Here is a 12,684-nt window from a genome sequence, read left to right as displayed (position 1 = left end):
GTGATAGTTACTCATTAACATAAACTTATCCTGGAAAAAACTACCTAACTAAGCCCTTCTTAGTTAGCCATTAAGTAATAATAGCCTTTCAAATGGGAGCTTTAAAAGGCACAATGAAAATGCAACTTAAGAATACAAAAGGTAGCAGGATATATTCTGTATATGTTACAAGCCTAGAACTATGGAATTAATTGCATTACATAAAAATTATGTCTATGTGAAGTGCATAAAAGGAGGATAACTACAAATCAGGGGAATTAAACAAAATAACAACAAAACAAAAATAACATTCATTACCACCCTCCTCCCCCATTAAAGTGAAAAGCCTTAAGTTTGTCCTTTTCTCAAGCAATGTGTACTCTGCCTAGCCTATGGATCAGACTGTTAACACACAATTGTCAATATTCAACACAAAACAAGATCCACTGCCAGTCTCCAAACTTTTTCAAAAATCCGTTGACTCAACACAGCTGGCTACTTAAGTATTTTGGGCCTGATTAAAGCAACACAGATTTAGGCTACTATTCCAAATAACTCTGAAAAGATTAAACCCCCATATTTGATCTTACCTTGGGATCTCCCAACCGTTCCAGGTATTTCTCAAAAGATCCCTCCACATACTTCAAAAATAAAACAAACTTGACTTAACCAAATACATAGCATTACTGAAATCTGATTATATTTTGCAATATTATGTTCCAATGGGTTTTGTGGTTAGCTCAACAATTATAGTATTAAATTACTATTTTGCACAGCACCTCAAGAAGATTTGTACATACACAACAGTTATGAGTGGAGAAACACTATCCTATCAAAGTATCTTAGGAGTTGGTCTTAGCTTATCCACATACCAGTGCGTTTCATCAAATGGTATGCTTCTGAGCTTCTTTTGAAATGCCAACTTAAAATAATTTGATGATTTTCATGAATCAAGTAAGACTTATAATTATAACGATTTCAAATTCGGCAGGAGACATGCATTTACAAAGTTAAACTGAGGAACTTTACAGAGAACCTGAATCATTCATTTCAAAAAAAGCTCAGGCACAAGAGAACTTTTATGGGCAATGGAAACATTCTGTATCTTGACTGTGATGGCAGTTGCATGATTCTGTGTCACTGCAACACTAAAAATGCTAAACTTAAAATGATGAATTTTATTGAATGTAAAATGTACTAAATAAAACTAAAATCAAATTAAATTCAGGAAACATAAGATTTCTAGTTTGATACCCACATAGCACTAGTCTTAAATCAATTTTTAATTTTTCCTCATTTATTTTAAGAGTTTTGAGGGATAATTAACATACAATACACTGTTCAATTTAAATAGTACAAATTACAAATGCATCCATGAAACCATCCGTACAATTGAGATCGTGAATTATCTATCACCCCTATAAGTTTCCTTGTGCCCATTTATAACTAATATATAGCCACTGATCTACTCTCTGTCACTACAGATTTGCTTATATTGTTCTAGTTTTAGATAAAGGAAATCACACAGAATAAACTTTGGGGAAGGAGGGAAGTGCCTGGCTTCTCTCATTCAGTGTAATTATTTTGAGATTCATCCATGTAGTTTTAAAATTTTACACACATCTTTGTTATTCAAAATGTAGTCCATGAACCAACAGCAAGCATCACTTGGGAGTTTGTTAAATGCAGAAATCTCAGACTCCAGTTCAGACCTACTGAATCAGAACTGTAGTTTAACAAGATCCCCAGGTGATTTGTATGCACAAAAATACTTGAGATGCACTGCTTTACACCACAGTCTTGCATTTGAAGTAATGCCACTAATAATCCTTTCCCCAGGTGTGAAGACGACTACAATCAAGCTTCAAGGTAATAAGCTTACAAGTCAAGAAGCCATCACATAGTTTACTGAAACCTGTTGAGAAAATTAAGAGTAAACCTCGAACAGCGGGAAGGCAAATACCCTCAACATAGTCAGAAGAAATCAAATAGTAATGGAAGGGCTAGAAGGGTCAAAAAAATAAACAGCCATACAAAAAGGCACACTTCAAATTAGACCTTGAAAGTTGTTTTACTTAAAGTCAATCATTAGTGGCAGAATTCCAATACTACAATTTGTCAAATGTAAGGACTAGGAGTTTTAGAGTAATTTTTTTTTTAAGTTTTATAAAAGTCCTTCTAAAGATTGTGTACAGGAGTAAGCAAAAGAACAGAAGTAGATTCCCATTTGTACATATTTTAAAATATTAACAGCAAAACCTCTCACAAACTAGTTAACTGTTCAAGAAAACAGTAGTATGGATAATACAAAACAGCAGTCAAAACGTCACTTTTTTGGGTTTGGGTTTTGTTGTTCGGGGATAACAGGAAAGACACAAATTCTTTAATTTTTTTAGACTACAACACAACTTAATTCTGAAAGAAGGCCCAAGCACATTAGCTAGTGGCAAGGAATTCAGCTGAGAATTAAATATTTGCTGCTAAGAGAAGAGATTGCATGACATAATGAATTTTCACATGTAGGCACTCAAAATTCTTTCTCCTACCTGCTACATACTCTATACCAACAACTCTCCCCTGGGTATGTATTCTACTTACAGATTCAAAAGCTTGTTGATTTTCCTTCATATATGAGACACAAGCCTTCCTGATTTCCAAATGATGGACCTGGCTGCAAAACAACTAAAAAGAAGAAAAAGATCAGCTCACTGTCAGCAGTCATTTGAAACAGAAGCTTCTAAATTTAAGACTATGAACTGGACACTAGGCTTCCTTTATTCAGAACATATGAAAGAAACTGACAAATTACAGTCCTCTTATTAAAATGTTTATCAACTTTAGTGAGATTGAGAAGAGATGATTCTGTTAAGCCCCCCACCTCTCCTCCTTTCTACTTCTTACTTGCACAGCCTGTAGTTTTTCTTGGGCATAAAATTTAGAGGAAGGAGGGGATACTTACAAAGGATCAAGATACATTTCGAAGTTTTCTTTAACCCCACTATCTTATCATTCCTGCAAACTGGCATTTAGAAAACGGAAAAAATAGCAAAGATACATCAATATTTGAACTAGCACACACCAAGCTAATAAGGTGCAGACAGGCTCTTTCCAGGACCTAATCTAATCTCATGGTAGGCTACAGGTTTAGCTACAGGACCATGCCATATCTCAAACTGTTAACATTCAATTTAAGGAAGACAGATTTTTCTTTTACCTGCTCCGAAATAGCCCGAAAGAGACAAGAGGCATCCTTGGCAGTCAGCTTTCGAAACAGCCCTAAGCTGCCTAAATATTCATCCATTGATGTCTCACTCAGAGACTTCTGGCCGCAGTACTTTTTCCATCCTTTATTCATTGTGCAGGGTCGTAGCAGGGCAGAAGAAGGAACAAAGTGTGGCAAAAAGAAAAAAAAGCAGGATGCAGGGAGGAATGAGTAGGAGTGACAAGGGCTGTTTATGCAGATATCTGGAAAACAGCCCCAGGTCTAGGCATGAGAAGGCAGTTGGAGTCAGCACTGCAGAACCTCGGCACTTCGCAGGAGCAGAAGCAAAGAACTGGCTTGCCCAGGATAGGTCGGGACCCTGTGAAAAGAAGAGGAAGAGCCAATGCTCCTAGGAATGGGGAACTTGAGAGGGAGACCAGGGAGGGACATGGCTCGCACAGAGCTACCTCATTGGGGAAGGGAGGGATTAACCCAATCAGCCCAAGGTTGAGAAAAGTATGCATAAGCAGCTGAGCTTTGGGACCAGAAGTATGCAGCTTAACTCAGGGCAACTGTTGCACGAGGCTGCAAAGGGGACTATGATAAGGCTCAGGTGTGTAGAATACTGCCTGGTCCACATCATACTGCCTTAAGATCTCTGCCTGAATTTTCAACTACAGTCTCTACCCAAGTTCCTTGCTTGTTTCATAGTTGCAGGAATGCCTAAACTTAATTAACTACTAAGTTTTACATTAAGAGTATCTTTCTTTATAAGCAAAGGAGGCAGGGAGCTCCCTTGATCTGTAGGGGTAGAGGTCACAGTTCAAGCAAACTAAAAAAACCAAAGCGATTATCTGGGGATATTTCAGGTATGGGGCTGAAATAATCTCATTTAGTTCTAAGATAGTAGTAACTGCTAGAATCACAAAAACTAAGCCTATTAGCTGTGCTAGGAAACCTTGATACGATTTTTGACTAATGTTGCCAAAGTACTATATGACACTAATAACAAGGGAAAATGCAAAAAGAAATATTTCTTAAAAATGGAAAACATAAGCATTTTAAATGAAAGCGGCATATGCAGCATATCTTACCCACAAATGTTCTAGTAGACTACATGTAAAATGTGGCACTATATAAGAGGGGTTGGACATGACGTATTATTAGAGTACTATTCCAGAAAAACTGCTCTGGATTTCGAGAAAATCAAAGTAAAATATTAAGGGGAAAAGACAGAACCAATCATTTGTATTGCTTTATTTCACTATCAAGTGTCTTATTTTAATTTAAAAGTCGAAATCCAATTCCTTTCCTACTTTTTAAAATAATTTAAATAGGTCAAAAGCTGGCTTTGGAGAAGTGCCACAGTAAGCTGGTATCAAAATTGTTTTTCTTATATTTGTGCATCCAGTAGTAAACCTGATTACTCCCTATAGAAAAAGCATCAACTACTACTTGTATAACTTAAATAAAAGCATGGGTTAAAAAAGGAATAAAATATTGACTTCCTTTAGCATGACAATGTGGAATTACTTTTTTTTTTTAGAGAAACTATAATATTGGGTGATATTTTTTTGCAAAAGTTCTGAACCATACTGTTTGGAAAACAAGGATTACCTCATTTCTTTAAGGCCACTAATTCACTGAAAAAAAAGTAATTAAGGGCTGTAATTTAAAAGTTAATTCATTTGGCATATTTTGCTTATAGGAAAAATCTGAATTCTTCATATTTATTGCCTTTTAAACTAAAAACAAGGTATATAAATTTTTTTAAAGATTTATTTATTTATTTGCAAGTCAGAGTTACACAGAGAGAGAAGGAGTGGCAGAGAGAAGTCTTCCATCTGCTGGTTCAATCCCCAATTGGCCGAAATGGCTGGAGCTGCGTTGATCCAAAGCCAGGAGCCAGGAGCTTCCTCCGGGTCTCCCACGCTGGTGCAGAGGCCTAAGGACTTGAGCCATCTTCTACTGCTTTCCCAGGCCATAGCAGAGAGCTGGATAGGAAGTGGAGCAGCCGGGACACGAACCCGCATCCACATGGGATGCCAGCACTGCAGGTGGCGGCTTTACCCGCTATGACACAGCGTCGGTATATAAAATAAGGTATATAAAATTTTAATTGATGTAATCTACAAACACGATTTTGAGAAGGCAATGGAGGAAGGGAAATCAGGAGAATCAAAAAACAGAAGAAAACTGGAACTAAAGTGATGAAAAATCAGAGACAGGAAGATAAAAAGAAACAAACAAAAAGTAACACAAGAGGTAGGCGCTGTGCCCCAGCAGGTTAAGCTGCTGCATGCAGTGCCAGCATCCCATATACACACAAGTTAGAGACCTGGCTGTTCCACTTCCCATCCAGCTCTGCTATGGCCTGGGAAAGCAGTAAAAGATGGCCCAAGTCCTTGGGCCTCTGCACCCATGTGGGAGACCCGGAAGAAGCTCCTAACTCCTGGCTTCGGATCAGCACAGCTCTGGCCATTGCGGCCAACTGGGTAGTGAACCAGCGGATAGAAGACCTCTTTCTCTGCCTCTCCTTCTCTCTCTGTGTAATTGTGACTTTCAAATAAATAAATAAATATTTTTTAAAAAAGTAACACACAAGGTAAACACACAAAAGGAGACTCACACTAAGATGGTAAACTGATTTTTAACAAAGGTACAAGAGCAGTTCAACAGAAAAAAATACAGTACTTTCATCAAATGCTATCAAAACAACTGATAATCCATATGCAAAAAATCAACCTATACCTCACAGCTTCTACAATAGAACCATCAACCTATATCTCATAGCTTATAATACACCCAAAAATATCACATATTTAAATGTAAAAAAGGAGGCTCAGTGTGGTGCAGTGGATTAAACACCCGATTGTGATAGCTGCCATCACATATCAGTGTCCCAGTTCCAGTCCCAACTGTTCTTTTTCCTCATACAGCTCCCTGCTAATGTACCTGGGAAGGCAACAGAAAATCACCCAAATACTTGGGACCCTGCCACCCATGTAGGGAGACCCAGATTGAGTTTAGGGCTCCTGGTTTAGGTGTGGCTCAGCCCTGACTGTTGTGGCCATTGGAGAGTGAACCACCAGATATGTGTCCTGGTTGTTCATCTCACCCACCTGTAAAATGTCCTCACTCTGCTTTTCAAATAAATAAATGAATAAATGTAAAAGAAAACTTCAAAGTTTTTAGATGAAAACATAGAAAATGTTCAAGGCCTTGGGTTAGATAAAAAGGTTTAGATATAGCATGAGAAATTAACTGGACTTTACCAAAACTAAAAAAATTTACCACTGGGGGGAGTATGGATTGGATAACTTAAAAGAAATGGGTAATTCTTAGACATAACCTACTGAAACTAAACTATTATTAGAAAATCTTAATAAGGTAATGCTTACGATCAAATTAGTAATAAACTCTCCCATCAAAGGAAAGTCCAGGATCTGACAACTTCACTGCTGAATTCTACCAAATAGTCAAAGAACTGATACTGAAAATGGAAGAAGAGAGAATATTTTGCAACTCATTTTATGAGGCCAGTATTACCCTAATAACACACTGGACAAAAACACTACCACCACAACAAAACAAACTATAGGTCATCTGTATTCTGATGTATACAGATGCAAAAATTCTCAACAAAATCATAGCACATAGAATTCAACAAAACATTAGAAGAATCATTCATAGGGCCCCGCCTTGTGGCTTAGCACATAAAGATGCTGCCTGCAATCCTATATGGATGCTGGTTCGAGTCCTAGCTGTTCCACTTCCGATCCAGCTCCCTGCTAATGTGCCTGGGAAAGCAGCATAGGATGGCCCAAGTACTTGGGCCACTACACTTATGTGGGAGACCTGGAAGAAGCTCATGGCTTTAGACCAGCCCAGCTCCGGCTGTTGTGGCCATTTGAGAAGTAACTTGCAGATAGAAGATCTTTCTCTCCCTGTGTCTCTCTGTAATTCTGCCTTTCCAATACATACTCTTGCAGATGATATGATTCTTTATTAGGGGATCCAAGGAACTCTGCTAAGAGACTACTGGAAATCATAGAAGAGTTTGGCAAAGTAGCAGGATATAAAATCAATGCACAAAAATCAACAGCCTTTGCATACACAGGCAATGCCACGGCTGAGAAAGAACTGCTAAGATCAATCCCATTCACAATAGCTACAAAAACAATCAAATACCTTGGAATAAACTTAACCAAGGACATTAAAGATCTCTACGATGAGAATTACAAAACCTTAAAGAAAGAAATAGAAGAGGACACCAAAAAAAAAAAAAGGAAAAATCTTCCATGCTCATGGATAGGAAGAAATCAATATCATCAAAATGTCCATTCTCCCAAAAGTAATTTATAGATTCAATGCTATACCAATCAAAATACCAAAGACAAGATCTTCTCAGATCTGGAAAAAAGTGATGCTGAAATTCATATGGAGGCACAGGAGAACTCGAATAGCTAAAGCAATCTTGTACAACAAAAACAAAGCCAGAGGCATCACAATACCAGATTTCAAGACATACTACAGGGCAGTTATAATCAAAACAGCATGGTACTGGTACAGAAACGGATGGATAGACCAATGGAAACAGAATAGAAACAGCAGAAATCAATCCAAACATTTACAGCCTACTTACCCGACACCATCAAATCATTCGAGAACGTCGGAGAACCCCTGAAAGATATAAGCACAGGCAAAGATTTCCTGGAAGAGACCCTAAAGGCACAAAGCCAAAATTAACATTTGGGATTGCATCAAATTGAAAAGTTTCTGTACTGCAAAAGAAACAGTCATCAGGAAAGGGAAGAGGAAACCAACAGAATGGGAAAAATATTTGCAAATTATACAACTGATAAAGGATTAATAACCAGAATCTACAAAGAGATCAAGAAACTCCACAACAACAAAACAAACTCCACAACAACAAACAACCCACTTCAGAGATGGGCCAAGGACCTAAACATTTTTCAAAAGAGGAAATCCAAATGGCCAACAGACACATGAAAAAATGTTCAGGATCACTATCCATCAGGAAAATGCAAATCAAAACCACAATGAGGTTTCACCTCACCCCAGTTAGAATGGCTCACATTCAGAAATCTACCAACAACAGATGCTGGTGAGGATTTGGGAAAAAGGCACACTAACCCACCATTGGTGGGAATGCAAACTGGTTAAGCCACCATGGAAGACAGTTTGGAGATTCCTCAGAAACCTGAATATAGCCTTACCACATGACACAGCCATCCCACTCCTTGGAATTTACCCAAAGGAAATTAAATTGGCAAATAAAACAACTGTCTGCAACTCAATGTTTATTGCAGCTCAATTCACAATAGCTAAAACCTGGAATCAACCTCAATGCCCATCCACAGAAGACTGGATAAAGAAATTATGGGATATGCACTCTATAGAATACCATACAGCAGTAAAAACAAATGAAATCCAGTCATTTGCAACAAAATGGAGGAATCTGGAACACATCATGCTGAGGGAATAAGCCAGTCCCAATGGGACAAATATCATACGTTCTGATATGTGACAACTAACCGAGCACCAAAAAGGAAACCTGCTGAAGTGAAACGGACACTAGGAGAAACAATGACTTGATCTGCCCTTGTCCTGACTGTTGAGGAACAACTTACTATTTTATTCCTTCTAGTATTTTATTTTTGTTCTACTTAATACCATTGGTTGAACTCTTTAATTAACATACAACTATTCTTAGGTGTTTAAATTTAACTAAAAAGTGATCTCTGTTAAATATAAGAGTGATAACAGGAGAGGGAGGAGATGTACAGTTCGGCACATACTCACTCGGACTTAACCCTAATGGTAGAGCTAGAAACATGCCAGAGGATTCCAATTCAATCCCATCAAGGTGGCATGTACCAATGCCATCTCACTAGTGCAATTGATCAATTTCAGTTCACAATAGACCATAATGGTAGGATTAAGTGTCAAAGGGAACACATAAACCAGACTACTGTCTGCTAATACTAACTGATAGAATTAAAAAGGAGAGAACGATCCAACATGGGAAGTGGGATACACAGCAGACTCATAGAATGGCAGATGTCCTAAACAGCACTCTGGCCTCAGAATCAGCCCTTAAAGCATTCGGATCTGGCTAAAAAGTCCATGAGAGTTTCTCTTGCATAGAAAGACAAAAAGAATGATGACCTATATGAAAGATCTCTGTGAGTGAGATCCCAGTGGAAAGAATGGGGCCATCAAAGAAGGAGGTACCTTTCTCCGAAGGAAGGAGAGAACTTCCACTTTGACTATGACCTTGTCTAAATAAGATCTAAGCCAGCGAACTCAAGAGGCTCCCATAGCCTTGGAAACTCATGACTAGAGCCTAGGGAGATTACTGACACCATAAACAAGAGTGTCAAATTGTTAAGTCAACAACAGGAGTCACTGTGTACTTACTCCTCATGTGGGATCTCTGTTCTTATTTGTTGTGGGAGTGGGAGATGGGATGGTTGTGGGTGGGAGGGAGGTTATGGGGGGAAAAGCCACTATAATCCAAAAGTTGTACTTTTGAAATTTATATTTATCAAATAAAAGTTTAAAAACAAATAATCTTTTTTTTTTTAAATTTTTGACAGGCAGAGTGGACAGTGAGAGAGAGACAGAGAGAAAGGTCTTCCTTTTGCCGTTGGTTCACCCTCCAATGGCCGCCGCGGTAGCGCGCTGCGGCCGGCGCACCGCGCTGTTCCGATGGCAGGAGCCAGGTACTTATCCTGGTCTCCAAAGGGGTGCAGAGCCCAAGCACTTGGGCCATCCTCCACTGCACTCCCTGGCCACAGCAGAGAGCTGGCCTGGAAGAGGGGCAACCGGGACAGGATCGGTGCTCTGACCGGGACTAGAACCCGGTGTGCCGGCGCCGCAAGGCGGAGGATTAGCCTGTTGAGCCACGGCGCCGGCCCAAATAATCTTTTTTTAAAAAAAGAATCATGCATCTTGATCAAGTAGGATTTATTACTGGGATGCAAGGATTATTCAATATATGCAAATCAATAAATGTGATAAATTAAGAAAATGAAGGATAAAACATTATATAATCAGGGTCAGTATTGTGGTGCAGTGGATTAAGCATCACTAGCAATGCCACCATTCCATTATTAAAGTGCTGGTTCAGGGACCAGCATTGTGGCTTAGTGGATAAAGCCACTACCTGTGATGCCAGCATTCCATATGTGTGCCAGTTCAAATCCTAGCTGTTCCACTTTTGATCCAGCTACCTGGTAATGGCCTGGGAAAAGCAGCAGAAGATGGCCTAAGTATTTGAGTACTGCTACCCATGTGGGAGACTAAGATGGAATTCCTGGCTTCTGGCTTTTCCCTGGCCATTTGGGGAGTAGACCAACAGAAGGAAGCGATAACATTCTCATACTCTAGCTCCCCATGTCACTCTGCCTTTCAAATAAATAATATTTACAAATCATATGATCATTTCAATATATGCAGAAAAAACATTTAGCAAAAATCTTTCTTGATTAAAAACTCTCAACAGACATGGTATAGAGAGAAAGCACCTTGACACACTAAAGGACATATATTCTATACTCATAGTTAAAATCATTCTCAACAGTGAGATGCTGAAAGTTTTTTCTTTAATATCAGAAGACAAAGAAATGCTCTCATGATTTCTTTTCAATGCAGTACTAAGTCCCAGAAACAGCAATTAGGCAAAAGAAAAAATATTTCCCAACAGAAAGAAGCGAAATTTCTCTGTTTGCTGACAGCATGATCATCTATCTTTGCACGTGCACACGCGCACACACACAGACACACACACAAAAAAGAAAACCCTAAAGACTTAACTAAAACACTGTTGGAAGTGAAAAGTGAATTTAGTAAACTTGCAGGATAGGGGCCGGCGCAGTTCGTAGTGGGTAAAGCCGCTGCCTGCAGTGCCAGCATTCCATATGGGCACAGGTTCAAGTCCCACTGCTCTACTTCTAATCCAGCTCTCTGCTATGGCCTGGGAAAGCAGTAGAAGATGGCCCAAGCCCCTGGGCCCTGTAACCACATGGGAGACCCGGAAGAAGTTTCTGGCTCCTGGCTTCTGATCAGTACAGCTCTGGCCATTGCAGCTAACTGGGGAGTGAACCAGCGGATGGAAAATCCACTCTCCCTCTCTGCTTCTCCTCTCTCTGTGTAACTGTGACCTTCAAATAAATAAATAAATCTTTTAAAAAAACTTGTAGGATATACAAAAGCAACATGCAAAAATCAGCAATGTTTCTATATACTATTGAGGAGCTATTCAAAAAGGAAATTACGAAAATAATCTCATTTATAACAGCAATAACAATATAAATAAAATACTTACATATAAATTTAACCAAAGGAAGTAAAAGACCTATATATTGAAAACCATAAAACACTGATGAAATAAGTTGAAGGAAACACAAATAAATGGAAAGGTATATCCTGTTCATGAGTAAGAAAAATATTGTAAAAATGCCTATATTATGCAAATTAACATACAGATTCAGTGTAATCCCTCTCAAAATTTCAATATTTTTCACAGAAATGGAATAGTTTTTACAATTCATATGGGACTACACAATATTCTTAATAGTCAAAACAACTTTGAAAACAAAGAACAAAGTTAGCAGCATCTGACTCCCTGATATCAAAGCATATTATAAAGTGATTATAATCTAAAAAAACTAATCCTCTGCCTGTGGCGCCAGCACCCCGGGTTCTAGTCCCAGTCGGGGCGCCGGATTCTCTCCCGGTTGCCCCTCTTCCAGGCCAGCTCTCTGCTGTGGCCCGGGAGTGCAGTGGAGGATGGCCCAAGTGCTTGGACCCTGCACCCCATGGGAGACCAGGAGGAAGCACCTGGCTCCTGGCTTTGGATTGGTGCAGCCCGCCAGCCGTAGCAGCCATTTTGGGGGTGAACCAACAGAAGGAAGACCTTTCTCTCTGTCTCTTTCTCTAACTCTGCCTGTCAAAAAATAAAAAACAAACAAACAAAAAAACACCATGGTAGTAGCATAAAAACACATACATTTATCTACAGAATCAGATAGAAAGCCTAGAAATTCAGGCCAGCATTGTGGCATAGGGGGTTGAGCCTCCACCTGCGATGTCAGTATTCCATATGGGCGCCAGTTCAAGACTCGGCTGCTCCACTTCCAATCACGCTCCCTGCTAATGCTCCTGCAAAACAGCAGAAGATGGGCCAAGCACTTGGGCCCCTACACCCATGTGGGAGACCCATAAGAAATTCTTGGCTCCCAGCTTTGACCTAGACCAGTCATGACCATTGCAGGCATTTGGGGAGTGAACCAACAGATGGAAGATCTCTTCCTGTCTCTCTAACTCTGCCTTTCAAATAAATAAATATATTTTTAAAAAGCCCAGAAATTCACCATACATTTAAAGGAAAATTTACCATCTACTTACTAAAGAATGAAATTGGATCTTTGTCTCATATCATATACAAAAATCAATCAAAATGGATTAAAAACTTA

The 12,684-nt window shown here is 39.1% G+C and overlaps 1 protein-coding gene across 1 annotated transcript in view; it reads right to left on the bottom strand.

Annotated features, from left to right (window-relative positions):
* ALG13 (ALG13 UDP-N-acetylglucosaminyltransferase subunit) overlaps nt 1-12,684 on the bottom strand; it is an 89,700-nt gene that overhangs the window by 57,744 nt on the left and 19,272 nt on the right. The window contains 5 exon segments of the mRNA XM_062183040.1: nt 570-620; nt 2,578-2,661; nt 3,194-3,335; nt 3,337-3,529; nt 3,532-3,560. Of these exon segments, the coding sequence (XP_062039024.1) occupies nt 570-620; nt 2,578-2,661; nt 3,194-3,335; nt 3,337-3,529; nt 3,532-3,560 (499 nt within the window).

This window comes from Lepus europaeus, chromosome X, assembly GCF_033115175.1.
Source record: "Lepus europaeus isolate LE1 chromosome X, mLepTim1.pri, whole genome shotgun sequence".
Classification (NCBI taxonomy): Eukaryota; Metazoa; Chordata; class Mammalia; order Lagomorpha; family Leporidae; genus Lepus; species Lepus europaeus.
Note: the sequence above shows the minus strand (reverse complement) of the source record. Positions and strands in the feature narration are given on the sequence as shown.